The sequence below is a fragment of the Orycteropus afer genome, unplaced genomic scaffold (genome assembly GCF_000298275.1).
Source record: "Orycteropus afer afer isolate SDZICR_OR568_19922 unplaced genomic scaffold, OryAfe1.0 scaffold00370, whole genome shotgun sequence".
NCBI lineage: Eukaryota > Metazoa > Chordata > Mammalia > Tubulidentata > Orycteropodidae > Orycteropus > Orycteropus afer.
This window is the reverse complement of record NW_006921957.1, coordinates 1,530,131-1,550,475: the sequence shown is the minus strand read 5'-3', so window position 1 is coordinate 1,550,475 and position 20,345 is coordinate 1,530,131. Positions and strand designations below refer to the sequence as shown.

At 45.5% G+C, this 20,345-nt stretch overlaps 1 protein-coding gene across 1 annotated transcript in view; it reads right to left on the bottom strand.

Moving 5' to 3' along the window:
• The window catches only part of ST3GAL3 (ST3 beta-galactoside alpha-2,3-sialyltransferase 3), a 346,519-nt gene that overhangs the window by 22,102 nt on the left and 304,072 nt on the right, over positions 1-20,345 (bottom strand). Inside the window, exons 5-8 of the mRNA XM_007953053.1 lie at positions 12,579-12,673; positions 4,899-4,962; positions 3,954-4,049; positions 3,377-3,563 (exon numbers count right to left, since the gene is read on the bottom strand). Of these exons, the coding sequence (XP_007951244.1) occupies positions 3,377-3,563; positions 3,954-4,049; positions 4,899-4,962; positions 12,579-12,673 (442 nt within the window). The remainder of the gene's footprint in view (positions 1-3,376; positions 3,564-3,953; positions 4,050-4,898; positions 4,963-12,578; positions 12,674-20,345) is intronic.

The following is a 20,345-nucleotide window of genomic DNA, read 5'->3' as shown; positions in this document are numbered from 1 at the left end:
TGGTATTCTTCTGAGCCACCCTGCTGGGAACTCCCTACCCCTGCTTGCTCACTTGCTCAGGGCTCCTAAGATCAGAGAACATTCACCTGGGAGATGAAGGCCTTTCTGCAACTTGTTTGGAGTTATCTGTGCTACTGTCCAGAGACGCAGGGAACCAATGGCCATGAATAGTGAAGAGGAGAGCTCCCAGACGGATGAAGAAAGTAGGCCCAATCCTGTCACAGGCTGTTTTCTGGGTTGTTCAGTCTTCCTTGCCCACATCTTTCCCTTTCCCATATCCCTGCAGGACTCCTGGGTACCAGAAAGTTATATGCAATGAGTGACAGAGAGGCAGCAGTCATGACTGAGGTCTAATGCCTATTCCAGCCCTGCCCAGCCAGGCCTTAGCTCCAGAATACAGAGCTGCCTTTTGCCAGAATTCTACAGGTGAGGCTCCAGACAGGTACAGGGAGCTCTCCAGCAGCCTGGAGGCTGCATGGTTAGAATCATCACTGCAGGTGCAAGGCAAGCCCGTGGCTAGGGCTACGTGTCAGGGCACCAGACAGGAGGGGGCCTGGAGAAGCAATCTCTCCACATTCACTCTGGCTCTCAGACGCCAGAGTAAGGAAGGAGTGCATGGAAAAGGTCCTGGGAGTGCATTAGCTCTGCACTTCTGGTGGAGAATGGCCCTAAGGGCAAGGCCACCAACAGCCTAAAGGACCTGGGCAGACCCACTTTGGGTGCTGCAAGGGGGAGACCGTGGGCATCACTGGCATCCCTTCAGCGGCTCACTCTACAGGTCCGAACTGTGTTTGACTTTGGACCCAGGGAAGTTCAGGGGACTCTTCCCTGTCTCCTTTCTCCCCTCCCGACTCAACCCCAAGCAACCCCTGGGAAGGAGTTCTTACCAACACAAGGCTAGTCTAAGGTCCCCGTGCACGGCCAGGACAGGACACATCAGCAAGGGTGAGCATGTGCCTGAGCACATCCCACTCTTCTTCCTCCCAACTGCTCTAGTACCTTGGATCTGCCTGCTTCCCAGGCCAGGCCAGACCAGGCAGGGAGCTCCTCAGTCTTTGGAGAAAAGCTGAGGCCCTGCGTCTGTTCCTGAGTGGCCTTTTGCCAGAATTCTACAGGTGAGGCTCCAGACAGGTACAGGGAGCTCTCCAGCAGCCTGGAGGCTGCATGGTTAGAATCAACACTGCAGGTGCAAGGCAAGCCCGTGTACTCAACAGTGTTGGCTTTCTTCCTTCTTTCCTTATACCCTTGAATGAATTTTAAAAGCCTTGAATTAACTTGAAAGGCAGGCCTTGACCCACCTCTTTGGCCTAGCCTCCTTACTTGGACTGTCTGTTCTATGTCACTCTGGTGTTTGTACTAATTCCAGACCATTCCCAAACCTTTATGGTGACTGTGCACTGAGGGGTAAAATAAAGGAAATGGGATCAGGGTCTTGCCCCTGAGAGCTCTTATCTTAAAGGGAGCCTGTGATAGGTGTGCACAGGCAGACAAAAGATGTGCCAGGTGGGAAAACTGGACAGAAGGCCAGGGTGAAAAAGTGGTCCCCAGGCTCCGTGGCATTCACTAAGGAACATCCCATTTCCTCTCTCACATGAGCCTACCTGAAATCCTAACTCTATTGCCCTCAGGGCAAAGAGAAGGGCTACAGATGCTAGTATCTCAGGCCCTAGAGTTCTGAAATTGGTGAGGCGCCCCCAGGGACGTAGCAAGGGTCCCAGGCACCTAGGGAAACCTCTAAATTGCACCCTCCCCAACAATTTCAAGATGAATAGACCTTGATAGTGAAGACACGTCAGCAGAAACACCTCCCCACCTTGTTTGGCTGCCATAGTCAGGCACCTTTCATACTTGTGGTGTCTTAGAATGAATGTCATTCTGTGCTTTGTCTGGTGCCCCCTTGCCCTTGGACTTGCACCCAGGGGCAAATGCTCTCTCCTGCCCTACACCTAAGCCTCTGGATGTCTACCATGCTTTGAGGAAGGGCATTAGGCCATACCTTAAAGACATTTCCGGGTGCCCGTCTGGCCCCATTCTATGTGTAGTTTGAGTGAGCAGTGGCCTGCTTGCAGCTAGGGCTGGCTGAAGCCAGATGATCACTCTGCTGCCCCACCGTTTCCTCTCTTTGGTGAACTGGCCTGGACCCAGCAGAGCCCAGCTGCCTCATTCAGTCTGGTTCTGAGGTGGGCTTCCCTTTCCCACTGTCCCACCTACCTGAATTTCTGGACTTGACTTCTGTCTTCTCTCTCACTTGCTACCTACTTGACACTGCCTATACTTGGCCTTGCTTGGTAAAGGGACATGGAGTTAAACCAAATAGCTCTGAGACTCCCACAGGCAGGTAAAGTTATTCCTACCCCCAACTCTCCTCTAAACCTCCAGAAAAAACAACTAGCTTCTTACTGTAGGCGGAAGGCTGTCTGTCATCATTCTCTTCTGGTAAGAGACTTGGGTATTGGAAGATGAATGATTTGAACTCTGTAGGACCCCTCCCCTTCGAGCGGGGAGGGCAGCTGCTGACAACTGTGTTGGGGTAGGCCTGGACGAGCTGGCAGCATCCCTGTAGGCCTGGAGCTGAGAAATAGAGATCTCAGGAGGGGACTCAGTGGGCAGTCTACTAAGGAGGAGTCTGACCCTACTCTGCCACATAAGCTCCCTAAAGAAATGAGCCTAGACCTTTGCCTGCCTGGAATAATGAGTACAGAATCTGACCATCCCTGAAGGGTAGATTCAGACTCAGTGGCAGATTGGGGTCCCAGCTCCGGGTAGTGGTAAAAGAACAGAGTGGAGAAAAGCCAGGACTTAAGAGATTGGGAGTTGGCACCCTCTGATTGAGGGATCTCTGCTGTTCCTATAGAATAGCCCAGGGCCCAAATAGGCCTTCTTCCCCTGCCTGAGAATAGGGTAGGAGCTTTAAGACCTGAGTCAAAGAGACCTACCTCATAGAGGGCAAGAGAGTGTGGGGGAGGCAACTACAAGGTTGAGGCAGGAAAGTGTAAAGCTTAGGTGTGCTATTGGGGTGAGCCAGATAAGAGCTTTCCTTACCCTGGGGATCTAAGGGCAAAAAAAAGCCTGAACCCAGGGTCAGGGACTAGCTAGAGAAGGCCAAGAAAGGACCTGGAGCCTGGGTATTTGGGGGAATATAGTAGATATCAGGTATAGCAGGTCCAGGAGTCTGGGCCAGTGACCTTGGCCTCTGTTCCTTGGTTATGTTTGGGTGCCATTAATGCTTTTGGTCATTAATGCTTCTTTTGAAAGGTTCCTACTTGTTCTTTGCTGGACTCCAGGGAGAGGGAGCTGACTTGGAAGCTGAGGAAGGCCAGAGAAAGGCCCAGGCCAAGAAGGGGAAGGAAGGAGCTGATGCACACGGGGAGCTCACCACTCTTTCCTTGTAGACGATGTACTTCAACCACTTGAAGTCCTGCCACTTGAAGCCAGCGAGGACAAAGAGAGAATCTCGTTCGTATTGCTCGGGTCGCTGCATGGCGCCCTCAGGATAGGTGATGCGCAGTGTTGTTTTGCTGCCCACGTCCTTCTCAAAGCCTTTCACTGGTGCTGAGTTCAGTCTACAGAGAGCAGGCCCAGTGAGAGCCTGCTCTGAGCTCCATGTATGCGGCAGGGGGGCACCAAAGAGCTCTAAGGTTTCCATTTATATGGGGCTGTATTATAGGGTCACTATATGTCAGAATCGATTCGATGGCAATGGGTTTGTTTTCTGTTTTTGGTACTTTAGGAGGCATTATGACCCCAGAATGCCCCCAGAGGTAGAGAATGAAGAGCACAGGTCACCTAGTAGCATACAGTTCTTCATTCCAAAGCCCTCCAACCCAGGGTTTTTCTTAAGGCTCTGTTGGCCCTCAGATCAACTGGCCAGATGGACAGTTCTCAATAGGCTCAGGGATCAGGGTTTGGGCCAGGGCACTCAGGTGCCTGAGGCACTGCTTTGGGGAGCTTACCTGACCACGATGTCATAGTCATCGATTCGTGATCCCAGAGACTTGTTGGCAAGGACACCACCATTACCCACGATGATGCAGCGACGGCAGCTGAGGCTGAGGGAGAGGCAGAGGCCTCTGTGGAAAGCTATCCACCAGGTCTCTCTTCCCCGGTCCCTTTGGCCCTTGACCCCATGTCCTTAGTCAGGACCAGGCTGGGATAGAAGAAGAGACTGCTGGACTTCTGGCCACATTTCTGAAAGGGAGTCTGGAACCATATTGTGGTCACCAGGCTATTTGGGACCCTCTAGCCCTCCCTAGTTCCTGACACCTCCCAAGGAAAACAAGGGCATAGAAGGGGGTTCTAGTAAGAGGGCATTCAAGGGTAAATGTTCCCCAAGCATTAGTGAAGCTTAGGTAGCTCTCAGGAGAGAGAGGAAAGTAGGCTGAGCTGAGGGCTAGGCCAGACAAGCAAGGGGAATGGGATGGGACTGCAGATTACAGAACTCGAGACTGCTTGTTTCAACTCAAAAGTCCCTAGGCTCCCAGCAGCCCCAAAGAAAGCCCTACTTATTTTACTTCTCTTTCCACTGACCTTAAGACTTTTCCCATTCAAGATCTGTCAGCTTCAGAGCTGACTTAAGCCCTATAGCCTTCAGGTCCTCCTACCCAGTCCTTAGTCCCAATGCTGGGCTGGCTGATCCCAGCCCCAATGTCTTCAGTTCTTACCCTCAAACCTCTAAAGTTTGAGGACTGGATGTCCTTGCCAAGTGCTTATAGCCCCAAGGGTGCAAGCACAGTGGACTGGTCTACCTCGTTCACTTCACCCACGCCAGTGTGTGTATTGCATGCACATGTGTAATTATGTTGGAGACTCTGCTCATGTCTAGGAAAGGCCACTGGGCCTGAATATTTCTGCACCACCCAGACAGATGGAGGCAGGAGGATGGGCAGCAAGTGGCTCACCTGTCCAAGGCAGGGGTCAGGCGGTACTCTTTGGTGACTGACAAGATGGCTTTGATCAGATTGTCTGTGGAAAGAAGAGGGTTACTGCTGTTACTGTTAGAGGGTCACTTAAATTCCCATATGTTTGCTGATAATCTAATTCTAAGGCAAACCCATTCTCAGCACAAGTTCCTGAACTGAAGGAACTCCCCCACCTAGGGAGGAGGTGGAGGTGGCTAGAAGGATCTCTGGAAACAAGGCTAGGCAGGGCCACTGTCCTAACTTTCTCCCTAAGAAAAGAGCTGGGAGGCAGGACAGCAGGCAGGCATGCAAATCTCTGCCGGGAACCAATCCCAATCCCTGGCAGGCAGTTTCTCTCCTAGGGCTTCTCCATCCCTTCCTTGGGAATCTCATCTGATTTTCTGGAGGCTCTGGAGTTAGGTCCCAAGGACATGCATCCCCAGGCCCCAAGATCTTCCCTGGAAGCTGGGGCATCTGTTTCTCCTAGAATGGGAGACCCTACTCAGAGACAAAGACCATGTTCTGCTTACTTCTGTGCTCCCAGGGCCACACATCAAGCAGACACGGAGAAACAAATGAGGAGACAACCAATGACTGAAGCACTACAGTGGTGTCAGTCAGCTAGCTCATTCAGTCAGACCACTCTCCTTTATTGTCTGATACCTTCTTCCCCTCACTTCTCCCATCTAACACTGACAATCTTTTACCACCTGTTCTTTGCCAGGCTGTCTAGCTCTTAACTTCTTCAACCCCCTGTAATTTGGTATCTGCCCATCTGCACTCAGCAAGGACCCTTATGATCTCTGTGCTCTCAAATTTAGTAGTAACTATTCAGACCTCTGGTAGCATAGTGGCTAAGGCACTTGACTGCTAACCAGAAGGCTGGCGGTTCAAACCCACCAGCCACTCCTCGGAAGGAAGGTTGGGCAATCCTACTTCCGTAGTGATACTGCCTCGGAAACCCAAGGAGGGGTCGCTATGAGTCAGGGCTGACTCGATGGCACATAATAACAACAACAACATTCAGACCTCATTCTTCTTGGTCTCTCTCTAGCTTAGGCAATGATGACTGCTCTCCTTATAAACTCTGGTATACAGAGAGGAGAGAACGTTGGATTTGGAGTCAAATCCTGGTTCTGCTACTATGAGCTCTGTGGCCTGCGATAAAGCACCTACTTTCTCTGAGATTTAGTTTCTCATCTTTAAAACAAAGATGGTAATTCCTACTTTGCAGGATTGTTATTAAGATAAAACCTAAAATTAACGCAAGTAAACTGGAACAGTCACAATGGAGAGTAACCTAATAATATCAAATAAAGTTGGACATACATACACTAAGATACTGCACGTCTACTTCTAGGTATATGACACTGAAAAACTCATGCATATGTTCAAGGAGACTTATACATGAATGTTCTTTGCAGAACTGTTGTAATAGCAAAACACTGGGAGTAACCAAAGGAAAATAGATTCAAGGTGATATACACAGAATACTACACAGAGTTAAAAAGCAATGACCTAGAGCTATAAGTACCAATGTAGAAAACTCTAAAAAAATGTAAAGTTTCATAAAAAGTAAATTTCCAGAAGATTATATGTGTGTGTGTGTAGCTCTGATGGCACAGTGCCTAAGGCATTTGACTGCTAACCAGAAGGCTGGCAGTCAAACCCACCAGCCACTCCTCAGAAGGAAGATAGGGCAATCTACTTCCATAAAAATTTACTGCCTCAGATACCCAATGGGGGTCACTGTGAGTCATAATCGACTCCACAGCAGTGAGTTTGGTTTTATCTATCTACCCATCCATCCATTCAACTATCCATCTATCCATCTGTCTGTCTATCAATCACACACATACATATAGCATATAGTTTTGTTTTATATATAGATATGTGTGTGTGTATATATTTACAAATTAAAAAACACAAAACCAGAGTTCTGCTCCTTTCTATATACATATAAACCAGAAAAACCAAACCGACTGCCATCAAGTTGATTCCAATTCACAGTGATCCCTACTGAGTTTCCAAGCAGTAAATCTTTATATATATACACACATATACATACACACACACACAAATATATATGGTCTATGTGTGTGTGTACATTTATCTATCTATCTATCTATATACCAAGACCAAATTCACTGCCATTGAGTTGATTCTGACTTATAGTGACCCCTCCTTGGGCTGCCAAGGCAGTATCTCTGTGGAAGTACATTGCCCAGTCTTCCTTCCAAGGAGTGAACTGGTAGCCTTCTGGTTGGCAGTCAAATGCCTTAGGTACTATGCCACCAGAGCTCCATATATATATATTGTTGTTGTTATGTGCCGTCGAGTCGAACCCGACTCATAGCGACCCCTCCTTGGGTTTCCGAGGCAGCCACTCCTCAGAAGGAAGGTTGGGCATTCCTACTTCCATAGTGATACTGCCTCGGAAACCCAAGGAGGGGTCACTATGAGTTGGGGCCGACTCGATGGCAAATAACAACAAACAACAACATCACTACAGAAATAGGATTGCCCAACCTTCCTTTCGAGGAGTGGTTGGTGGGTTTGAACCGCCAGCCTTCTGGTTAGCAGGCAAGTGTCTTAGCTACTATGCTACCAGAGCTCCCATACACACACACACACACACACATACACATACGTGCATGTGTGTGTGTGTATATATATATATATATATATATAAACAAACCAGTTGCCATGGAGTCAATTAGAACTTATGGTGACCTGTGTCTATCAGAGTACAATGTGCTCAATAGAGTTTTCAGGGCTGTGATCTTTTGGAAGAAGGTTGCCAGACCTTTCTTTCAAGGTGCCTCTGTGTGGTTTTGAATAGCCAACCTTTTGGTTAGTAGCTGAGTGCTTAACTGTTTATGCCACTCAGGGACTCGTACACACACTTTGTAGTGGTTATGTTTTTGTGTCAACTTGGCTGGGCCTGGTTGAGTGGCTGGGCAGCTGATGGTAGTTATTCCCCATGATAAGCCTGGAAATCAACTTCATGGTGGGATCTACCACGAACAGCTGAGTAGCTGCTTTGGGTATGTGGTCTGCTTCCCCTTATAAGCAGCAGCTTTGGGAATGGTCTCTAGCCTATGGCATGCTTGGACCCTGCATGTAGCTGTGTTGTTGCTCAGCAGCCCGCTATGCTCTGCCAACCTTGGGCTTACAATGGACTTAAGTTAATGGCCTGCCATGTGGTTTGGTAACATCAGTACTGTGCCTTTTTACTTGTCAACCGTGGGGCTTCTCGGCCTCAGCAGCCAGCAGCTGTCTGAGTAAAGAAACGCCTCTAGCTCCAGTGGGCTGGGAGTAGGAGGCAGAGCTGGACCCCAAGGTTGAGGGGCTTTTACCCAGCCCCTAGAGCCTGGCACTTTGAACTTGGACGTAAAGCCTCCAAATTGTAAGAATAAACTCCTGTTTGTTAAGGCCATCCCATCTGTATGTTTCCTGTCAGAGTGGCACTAAGTAACCAGACCACACACATTAGGTTGCTATGAGTCGGAGTCGACTTGATGGTAATGTGTTTTGTTATATATATATATATATAGTGGTGTAAATTACTTAGTGTGGTTTTCTACCCATAAGTCTTTGTAAACTCCAAGGTGGAATCTGCCATGAGCAACTGAGGAGCTCCTGATTGCTAAAGTTGTCCACCTGGGGTATTTCTGTTGGGCGTGGCACTAAACAATGTTCTGGGAGGTTCTCATTCTCTCTCAGGTGTTTAGAATTCTGATGTTATGATTGGTTGGTTCAGCCACTCTGCTGGGCTCAAAAGGAGACCTGCTAGAGGCAGAACTCTCTCTCTGACTGCTGGTTGAGGAAGACGTGCTACTGAAAGAGACACACACTGCTGGGAAAGAGACGCAAGACACACGCATTGCTGAGTGAGACACTGAGGGATACTCACTGTTGGAAGAGAGACTGTGGGCTGAGAGAGAGACTGAGCATTTTTCCTGAACTTGAATTGTATCCTGGTGCTTCCCTAATAAACCCTGTAATCTGTGAGTTCTGTGTGGCCACTGCAGTGAATTATTGAACCCAGCAGAGAGGTGGTGGGTGCTTTGGGTAGAACAGTTGGAGAAAGGACTGGAGGGAGGCAGCATGTCTGGCCTTGCGGGAATAGGCCTTGGATTACTGATGGTGATTCTGTCTTCCTTTTGTGTGGTTAGAGGAGGTGAGAACATGTGGCCTCCTTACCCTTTTTTGCATATATATATTTGTTATGTATATATATGTATATATTTGTTGTGTTGATTCTGACTCACAGTGACCCTATATAACAGAGTAGAACTTCCCTATAGGGTTTTCTAGGCTGTAATCTTTACATATTATAGAGCCCTGGTGGCAAAGATGTTAAATCTGAGCTTTTTTTTTTTTATTATTGAAAGAAAATCTTAATTTTTTTAATTGTGATTTGAGTGAAAGTTTACAGAGCAGATGCAAATTCACTTTCTATACAGCAGCTCACATACACTTTGTCTCATGACATTGACTGCAATTTCCCACAATGGAACAGCTCCCCTCCCACTTCCTCCCCATAGTTATCTCTTCTTCCCTCTGTCCTTCCCTCCATGCACTCCTGCCCCAACAGCCCTTCTATTCTCCCATGATTGTTCTCTCCAAGGAGTGTATCTACCTAATGTAAATGTTCAGCTCATATGCTTGTCTTTTATTTGGCTAGAAGCCACAGGAGTGGGTTCAATTCCACACCTGAAGGGCAGCTAGGGGCTACAGTCTTAGGGGTTCCATCAGGCTCCATCAGACCAGAAAACCTGGTCCCTTTTGTTTTTTATGATTTTGAGTTTTGTTCCACACTGCTATCCCACTCTGTGCAGGATCTTCTACATAGATCCCCCTCTGGGTGGTTGACAGTGGTAGCCGGGCATGATCTAGTTCTTCTGGTGTCATAGTCACACAGGCTGAGGATCGCAAGTTGTACCAGTCCCTTGGACTGGGTTTCCATGGGTCTTTGGTTTATTCATGCCTCTTTGCTCTGGACAAGGAGAGACCCATTGTTGCATCTAGATGGCTGCTTGCAAGCTTTTAAGATCCACTTGCTACTCGCCAAAGTAGGATGTGGAACGATGTTTTTGTGTAGTATGTTATGCCAACTGTGCTTGATGTCCCCTGAAACCATGTCCCAAGCCCACAACTCCAACTACTTGCTCCCTCTGGGTAGTTACAATCAAGAAGTGACTACAACCTTGTCCCTTGCCAGCTCTACTATATACCTGGGAATTCTTACAGAACATACAAATACACTTGTAGAAACACTGTCTTCCAAACCTATAAATGGTCATGGGCACACTTCCCCCTGCAAAGACATACCTAATCATTCAACCTGTCCACCTATCCACCCATATATCAATGTTTGCCTTCACTGAAAACACAGTACTTTATGTGCAAAAAAAAGGGTTCATCTTTGTTGTCTGTACCTCCCATCCACGTCTCTATGTCTTCCTCTTCCTCAGTGTCACCATGTTGATCACTCACATTTGGTACATTGCCCTTCCCTTCAAGTTTTGGCTAATCTTTACAGTATATACACACACACACATACACAAATGTTTATGTGTTTGTATACAGAATATTTTGTAAGTATATAAAATGATACCATTTGTAAAGTTGAAAAATATGTAAAAACAACACCACCTTTTTAATAATGAATAAACAAACAAAAACCCACCAAACCCACTGCCATTGAGATGATTCCAACTGATAGTGACCCCCATCAGGTTTCTAGGGCTGTAAATCTTTACAGAAGAAGACTGCCTCATCTTCCTCCCACTGAGCAGCTGGTGGGTTTGAACTGCCAACCTTTTAGTTAGCAGCTCAATGCCTTAACCACAGCAGCACCAGAATTCCTATGTTTTTAATAGATATATAAATACATAGTAAAAATACACGACCAAGTGTAGGAATGATAATACCAAAATCACGATAATGGTTACCTGGAGGGAAGGAGGGGATGGAGTTGGGAAGGGCTACACAGAATCTTTAATATATTTCATGCTTTATTTCTTAGGCTGGGTGCTCATTATAATATTCTTTATACTTTTAGGTATGCTTGAACTATTTCATGTAAAGAAAAAATGCCTTCAGAATTTAAAAAAAAATTATAATTTTTTAAAATGAGAGGGTGGGTGATACTGTCAAATGTAGAAGAAAGATCAAGTTAAGGACTGAAAAGTATCCTTTGGGTATTATGGGGCACTAAGCAGTTTCAGTGGAATAGTAGAGGAGAAGATATTCTCCAGGAGTAAATGGTAAGAAAGAAGAGATAGTAGGGGCAGCTAATGTTTCCAGAAAATGAATGAGAATGGGGTAAAGGAGCAAATCTTTAATAAATGTTCTATACTAAGGTGCCTTCAAATATAAGGCCACAGATCCCCTCCTTTTCCCACCTCCAATTTCACCTCTAAGGGAGAATGGATTGCACTAACTGGTCAAGGTCAAGGTCAAGGATATGGATTGGATTTTTGCTTTCTAGCAGAAGAATTTTAGCAGAGAAGAATTGTAGCAGAAAGGGCATAAACCAGCAGGTGCTCTCTTCTTGTTGGTGGATGGGCTCTGTATTGTCCTTTTTGGCCTTTAGCTGTACGTGGGATCAAAGCATGGATTTAGGAGGAAAGATTAGGCTGGTTGGTAACCTATACCCACAATAAAGGAGTTCTTCATATGTTTTATCCCAATCCAACAGGATTTTTCCTTGGAAGTTTGAAGTCAAAGCCTCAGTCCAAGAGTGTCCTTTTGCTGGCCACTATCTTCTTTTCAGGGAGGGGCGGGCCAGCTGAGTAGAAGGTTCAGGTATTCTCAAGCCCCTTGGCCAAATAATATCACCCCTTTAACAGTTATCTTATTTAATTGTGATCACAGTCTTATACAATGGTATTCTCTCCAGTTAACTGAGGAGGAAACTAAAGGACTGAGAGACTAAATACCTTGTCCAAGGTCATGGATAGCAAAGAGGCAGCACTGGGATCTGATCCCTCTATGTGTGACCTAAAACCCAAACTCTTCCATCATGCTACAAAACAGGGCAGGGACTTGACAAGGAGATGGAACTGTTAAACTGTTAGGGATGGGGAAGTCTTGAGTTAGGAGAGAACTGTATAGGTGAGGTTCTTAAGCCAATAGAAGCAGACAATTTCTGAGAGCACAGGTAGAAAGATGAGCTTGGATAAGATGAATGAAAACTAGAGGGGAGACTAGATTAAGATGACAAATAGCAGAAAGGGATGATGGAGGAGTTGCAGGGCATTCTTGTGGCCTCTATTTTTTCTGGGAAATTTCCCCTTCAGGCTCAGTGTTCTAGCTCTAATGCCTCTGGCACACTTTTTCCATGGTCTCACAGAACCTTGCACTTTTCTCATCAGGGTCCTTATTGTCCTAAGTATCTGTATCTTACACTAAACTGGAACTTTTTGAGGAGAGGGACCATATCTGTCTACCTCACTGCTGTATACCTAGCCTCTAGCAAAGCAGTAGGCTCTAATACACATTCTATTAAAGCAATAAGAAAAAAGGAAGGAAGGGAAAGAGGGAGAGAAGATAAAGGTATTATTAAGAGTGGGGGGGAATAGGAGATGGGAACAGCCCTGTCCCTAAGTACAGGGAGATAATTTGGGGGATGAGATGTTAATATAGAGTAGGCCAGGATCCCCAACATACCTTGACCTTTGATCCCAAAAGGTGGCACAAACTCCCGGATCCTGGCCCACTTGCGGAAGGAGTCATCCAGGAACATGGGCGCTGGCTTGGAGAACCTGGAATACAACAGGGCTGCTGAGGATTCTAAAATGCAATAGGCTGGAGTATTGGTTGACTCTTCTGTGCATCTATCTTGGCTGTGGATCTGCTGGAAGCCAGCCCCTGCATTCCAGCACACGCTTCCTGCCCCCGTCTGTTCACTAGATAGTTGTTATGGGGGTCTGACAGATCTTGCATAGTGGAGCCTGAGACTGAGGAGGCAGGTCTGAGAAGCCCTTGGGTGGCCAGCTGTAGGAGCAGAAAGATAAGATGTGTTCAATAAGAATCAATATCTCAGACTGGGAAGATCTCCAGAAGGTTATCCACACATTCATCAAAGTCACTGCTGCCCAAACTGTTCCTGCAATCTGAGAACATGGAGATGAGACACTCAGATCAAGGAGAAAATATCCAAAAATATAGTCAGTGCAGACAGAAACAATTTTGGAGAGAATTTTGGGGGTTGGACCACCCAGGGTGAGGAGGAAGGAGAATTCATCATGAGAAGGCAAAGCAGGTTAAAAGCTATAGGAGAGAGAAGTTTGATAGAAAAGAGAAAGAAAAAGCAGTGTATCTATGATTGGAAGGCAGGGCTGAGAGGAGAGGTTTTAGACAAGTAGAACTTGAGCACATTTGTTAGCGGAGAGAAGGAAAGAGGTAGCGGTAAGTTCCTCAGGAGGTGGGGAAGGGATCCAGCGCTTAAGGAGAGAAATTAACTTTGGCCAAGAGGGGAAGGGGCAGAAAAGAAAGGGTGAAATGATGCTTGGCTGGGGAGAAAAGGAAAGGCTTTCTCTTCTTGGGAAAGCAGAGGAGTTGGTGGGCAGGATGTAGATTTGGGGAGGATGGGGAAAGTCAGAAGCATGCAGAGGGGAGTGAGGTAGAGAGTGAAAAGGTACAGGAAGAATCAAGCTCTTCAGAGTTGCTTCACATGGCATCTAACACTCAGTTTGAGATTTTTCAGGACATTTGTCAGCCCAGAAGATGGTCAACACCTCGCTACTTATTGTGTGCTTGAAGCCTTGCTGTGGGGCCTGTTTAAGGCCTTCCTGGCCTGAAGGTGTGGAGGCCCATGCTCGAGCTAAGAGACATGATTTGCTTTAGTGGTTCTGTCTCTTTATTCCTAACTCAACCTGAATCAGTCCACTCCCTAACTGAAAGCTACAGGAGAGGGCCGTCCTAGGGCAAAAGCTAGAACTTACCTCTCAGAATTGACTAAACACCAACTAACAACAATATGTACTTTTACCACAGGCATCCCTTTCTCATCATCATCACCAACATCATTCTAATCAATCACCATTACCCAGAAGAAAAGATATCAATAATCACTTGGAGGTCTAATATTATTAGAGATTTTGAAGTGAACTTGAAAGAGGCAGAAAACTTAATCCTGCTCTCTCCTCCATCATTTACTGATAAAAGGAAGATAACACCTGATAGGGTTGAAAGGCCATTCCTGCATAATAGCTTTCCCTTGGACTTTGTAAAATGGTGTGGTAGGGTACCTGACCTCCTCCAACTTCACAAGGGGGACAGAAAATCACCATCAGCATCAGCCCAAGGCTGATTCCTATGAACCAGAAATCAGACATACCTGCTCTCTCCAGTCTTTTGACAAATTCTGACATCAGCCATCCCTCCCATGACACTCTTCTCTGCTGGGTTGGTTAATTCATTGCAGTGTCCACACACAACTCACAGGCAATATTCATGATTATAAGGATTTATTAGGGAAGTAATAGGCTATAATTCAGGGTCAAGAAAGACTCAGGATACAGTTCTTCAGTTAGGACAGCCTTTTCTTACCTGTGTTCTTGGTCTCTCAGCCTCTTGGATCTCTTGGGCCTCCTGGGCTAGCCCAGCTTCTGCCTTGCTCAGGCAAGTGTTACAGAACTCTTTAGCTCTGCCAGTAAGTGCCCAGAGTCAACCTGAAGGTGTTCAGTTCTCTGGCTCCGGGGGATGGCAAGCCTAACTTCACCAAGTTCCTAGAGGTACCTACTCCACCAGCAAGCCTCCTACCTGAAGATGTTCAGCTCTCTCATTCTGAGGGCCAGGAAGCCCAGTGCACTATTCCTTTCCTGGTTCTGCTGCCTCTACTACTGCTGTTTCTCTGCCACTGTTTCCCACCAAATCTTGCTGTCTCGGGTGTTACAGCTCTGTCTCCTGGGTCTAAATAGTTCCTAGCACAGGAACCCCAGGTCCAAAGGACATGTTCTGCTCTTGTCTCTTCTTGGGGGTAGTCAGGTATCCCCTCTTTCCACCTCTGGGATGGCTCATTTTAAGCCTTGAAGGATGGCAAAACTGACCAATCCCCTCATTAGGGTTCTACACATCTTATTTGCATCGTTCTACCCTCATGAACATGTCATGTACCTTATTTGTATTACTATCAAACTGCCCAATCCCCTTTGTGAGCCATAAGCACCTTATTTATATATCCTACCCAATCTTTTGGTGGAAGTTACAAGACTATGGCTAGAAAGACCATGTAAAAATTACCCATTGCACCATAGGCCATCCTCTGGCTTTTCTAGCCATGGCTCTTTCATACTTGAAGGAAAACTTCCCCTCACAATCATTTTATGAGTCCAAAATGGTCATTAACAATTAGTCCTTCAGGAGGGCAAAAAGTCCTCAGGGTGAGGTCACTTAGGTCTGCTTCAAGTTTCCACCTAATCTGGTCAGGCTTTCCAAAAGGCATCTTGGCATCACCTTCTTTAGTGTCTGATAAAATTTAACTAATTATTCCTTTGCTCTGAGCCTCACAAGGTATCAGCAGAGAAAAACCATTAAGGGACCTTAGGTTTGGCTACTGTATACCAATCCAGCAGTGCCTCCCCTCTTCACATTTTCACACTTAACACCAGCCTCTAAAATCACAATCTTTACAATCACAATTAACTCTGTTAACAAACAACAGTCACAACTGAATCATATAATTCTGTTAACATCTCCTCCCATCCTCTCTTACCGAGACCCATTAGGAAAGGAGGAAACTAGTCAGTGAGGATCTTCCCTTGTCCCCTAATTTTGAGTGTAAGCACACTTACGAAAGCATGTAAGCTAGTCATTTCATGACTTTATCTCTCCCCATTTTAGATAGCCAATGTTTAAACTTCCCGTCCTTATCAAATCAGTACTCTGAGGAAAGAAGCATGTTCTTTAGTCTGAAGAATTTTCTGTAACTAGTTGGAATTTTGAGCATCTGTATCTATAAATAAAGTCCAGTCCAGAGGAAGCCATCAAATTGCAGCAATCTACACCAGTTCATGGTGGCAAATATCTTTCTTTTCATTTGGTCAGATTCTCGTAGGCTCATCCTTATCCTCTGTGGGGTAGGTAGGTCAAGGGGTACCAGCCATAGACTCAGGAGTCCAAATGCCTCCCTGCACTTCAGACCAGACAGCGTGTTCTCTCTGTCTCTGTCTCTGATCTCTAGCACTCATGGGCTAAGTCAACAGGCACTACCTGTAGGCTCAAAAGTCCATGCAACTCCCTGCCCTTCAGGCCAGCCAGCCCATTCTCTTTCTCATTCTTAGCTTCCATGGGCTAGGTCAATGAGTTTCAGCGGAACAGGTACAAACTCAGCCCATCTCTTCATTGCTGCACCTCCCCTACTTTCACTCATGGAGTGGACCCAGGTGGTCATGAAAAGTGAGCATACCAGGCTGTCTACTCATCACTCCCTTTAATTTCTAATCCTTGAAGGGGGTTCTTATGATGGGCATTGAATTTTCCTGCATCAAAGCACTCAAAGGCAAACCTCTTGCTTGAAATTTAAAAAGGAAACTAATTTTTTTCCCCCCTGCAAGTCTTTCCTTCAGATGCAAATCTCTTGTCTTCTCCGCAGTTCTTGGTAGGTCTGCATGTATTTTCAAATTTAAATTTCCTGGATGGGGCTCAAGGTTTTGACCTAAGCCCCCAGTACTCTATACACAGGTTGGTTTCATTCAAACCAACAGCCTGTGTTTCTTTCAGGCAATTCCTTTTTAGCATATCCAGTCAAGAATTGCCTGAAAGTGGAGTTATACACTCTCTGTTATCTACATTACCCAATATTCATTTTTCATCATACATATAGGTCTGTTTTACCACACTAGATAGGAGAAACATTCAATATCTACAGTACATTCAAATAAACATGTAACCATTTTAAAAACATTGTCCACATTTTTACTATTCTCCCATTCATAGAAATATATGGCTTTGGGCCTCTGGTTGGGTGGAATCAGAACACCCTGGTTCCCTAGCAATCATCTTGTTTAACTGCCCTGGCTATTGTCCCAAGCCATTCCAGATACAGCTCTTCTCCCCTCAGCTACAGCATAAAATCTTTTATTTTCCTTTTAGCCATCACAGATAACAATAAAAGTAACATCTTAAAAAACAAAAATTTTATTTCTTATGCCCTTTCATTCTTTCTTATACAAAGTCCTATGCTTCCATGAATCTGGAACCATTGCAACAAATCCCACTTTTGACACCAACTGTAAAAATGGTGTGGTGGAGTTGCCTGACCTCCTCAAACTTCATGAGGGGGACAGAATATCACCATTAGCATAGCCTAAGGCTGATGCTTAAAAAGCAGAAGTCAGAGATAACTCCTCTTTCTAACGTTTTTATTAATTCTGACATCAACTGTCCCTCCGTGGCACTCTTTACTTCTTTGCTAGGTTTAGTGATTCACTGCACTGGCCACACAGAACTCACAGACAAAACTCATGAGGTTTATTAGGGAAGTAATAGGTTACAATTCAGGATCAGGAAAGACTCAGGATACAGTCCTCCAGTCAGGGCAGCCTCTTATCAGCTGTGACTACAAGCAGGCCTTTCTCTGGTCCTTGGCCTCTTGGCCCTTGGCTTCTCAGTCCTCTTGGGCCTGTTGGGCTGTCTCAGGCTTTGCCCTGCTCAGGCAAATGTTACACAGCTCAGAAGGCTGGAGGTTCAAACCCACCAGCCACTCCATGGAAGGAAGGTTGGGCAATCTACTTCTGTAGAAATACCACCTCAGAAACCCAAGGAGAGGTCGCTATGAATCAGATCTGACTCAATGGCAGTGGGTTGGGTTAGCTTTGTCAACAAGGACCCAGAGTCACCCCACTCTACCAGTAAGGCTTGACATGAAGGCACTCAGTTCTCTTGCTAAGTAGGTTGGCAAGCTTAACTGACAAGTACCTGGAGGTACCCTACTCTGCCAGCAAGCCTCCTGCCCAAATGAATTCAATTCTCTTGCTCTATGGGCCAGGAAGTCTACTGTACCATCTCTGGCCTGTCTCCTGGTTCTGCTGCCTCTGCTCCTGCAGCTTCTCATCATCTCCAGTGTTATAGCTCTTTGTCTCCTGGGTCTAAGAAGTTCCCAGTGTAGAAACCCTGGGTCCAAAAAATGTGCTCTGCTCCTGTCTTCTTAGTGATAGTCAAACCCCACTTTCAACCTCTGGGGTAGTTCATATTAAGCCTAGTGGGATGGGAAAACTAACCAATACCCTGATTAGGGTTCCATGTACTTTATTTGCATGGTCCCACACCTACAAGGATGCCATGCACCACCTTATGTGCATTATTAGCAAGTTGTCCAAATTCCTTAGTGGGCCACAAGTACCTTATCTGTATGTTGTTGTTGTTATTATGTGCCATCGAGTAGGACCCTCCTTGGGTTTCCGAGGTGGTATCACTATGGAAGTAGATTGCCCAACCTTCCTTCCAAGGAGTGGCTGGTGGGTTTGAACCGCCAGCCTGCTGGTTAGCAGTCAAGTGCCTTAGGCATTACGCTACTCCAGAGTTCCCCCTTTTCTGTATAGTTCACCCAATTTTTTAGTGGAAATTATAAGACCATGGCTAGAAAGACCATATAAAAGCAATCCATATAAGTGCCCATCAACAGATGAATGGATAAACCAACTATGGTACACACACACAACTGCATATTGTGCAATGTTAAAGAATATTGATAAATCTGTGAAACACCTCAGAGCATGGATGAACTTGGAGGGCATTATACTGAATGAAATCAGTCAGCTATAAAAGGACAAATATTGTATCAGACCGCTGCTATAAAAAGTCCAGAAAAGGTTTACATTCTTTGAAGGTTATCAGAGGTGGGAGGGCAGAGAGAGTAAATAACTAACTAGAGGGTAGACACATACTAATCTGGGTGAAGGGAAAGTCAATATAAAATATAGAGAGATTAGTACAAAATGATCTAGGCTAAAGAGCACACTGGGAGGAGCACAAGAGTTAAAAGCAATAGTGGTAAATACTATTACATATACAATCCTGATATAACAATAATAACAATAATCTACAAGTAGATATATAGAAAGACACACAAGCTGACAGGAATTGGAAGGTGAATGGGATTACACCCATGAATATATATATATATATATATATATATATATATATATATAGGTTCATCAGGGGATATTTCTATGTATGTATTTATTTGTGTTGCAAATATATCCATGAATATAGTATAGCATACAGGCGGCAAAGTTATGAAAACTTCTTAGCCATAACCAAACACCTTGAGGGAAATAAGTCACTGGGTCTGGGGGCTCAGGACCATAGTCTCAGAGAACACTAAGGTCAATTGGCATAACACTGTCCACAAAGACAATGTTGTACATCCTACCTTGGTGAGTAACAACTGGGATTTTAAAAACTTGTAAGCAGCCATCTAAGGTGCAACTATTGCACCCATTTAAAGCAGAGAACCAAAATCAAAACAAACAAACGAACTCACTGCTGTTGAGTCAAGCCCGACAAATAGAAACCCATCCTTAGGTTTCTGAGGTGGTATTACTACAGAAGTAGATTGCCCAATCTTCCTTCTGAGGAGTGACTGGTGGGTTTGAACCACCAGCCTTCTGGTTAGCAGTCAGATGCCTTTGGCACTATGCTACCAGAACTCCCCCTAAAGCAGAGAACAGTGAAGAAAATTAAAGAAGCATGGAAGCAATTAGTCCAAAGAACAGATGGATCACATGAACTCTGCCTCCATGACCCTGAGACCAGAAGAACTAGATGGTGCCATGCTATTCCTGCCAACCATCTGAAAGGGATCCAAAAGGAGATCTTAGACAGAGTGGGAGAAAAATGTGGAACAGAACTCAAAATCATAAAAAAGACCAGCTTTGCTGGTCTGATAGAGACTGGTGGAACCCCTGACTATAGCCCTTAGTCACCTTTTAACCCTTTAAGCCATCCCTGTAGCTCAACTTTCAGCCAAACAATAAACAGGCCTAATAAGGTGAAAAAGAATACCAGGGAAGTACTTACTTCCTAGAACAATCATATGTATGAGATCAAAGGGTAGCATTTGCTCAGGGGTCAAGCTCAGAAGGTAGGAAGGGATAGGACAAAAGGACAAAAGGACTAATGGAAAACAGAAACACCAGGGGGAAGAAGGAAGAGTGTTGCTATATTGTGGGGATTGCAATCAATGTCATGAATCAAAATGTGTATGAATTGTTGAATGGGAAACCAATTTGCTCTGTAATCTTTCACCCAAATACCTATAAAAAGTTTTGTTTTTGTTTTAAAAAAAGATCCATCAGAGTTCCGGCAAGATGGCGGACTAGGCAGAAGGACTGCACAGAACCTCTTCAACATAGAAAAGGGAAACCAATTAACACAGACACAGAAGATAATCTTGGACCCCTGAGCCTTGAAGGGAAGGATACAGAAGTG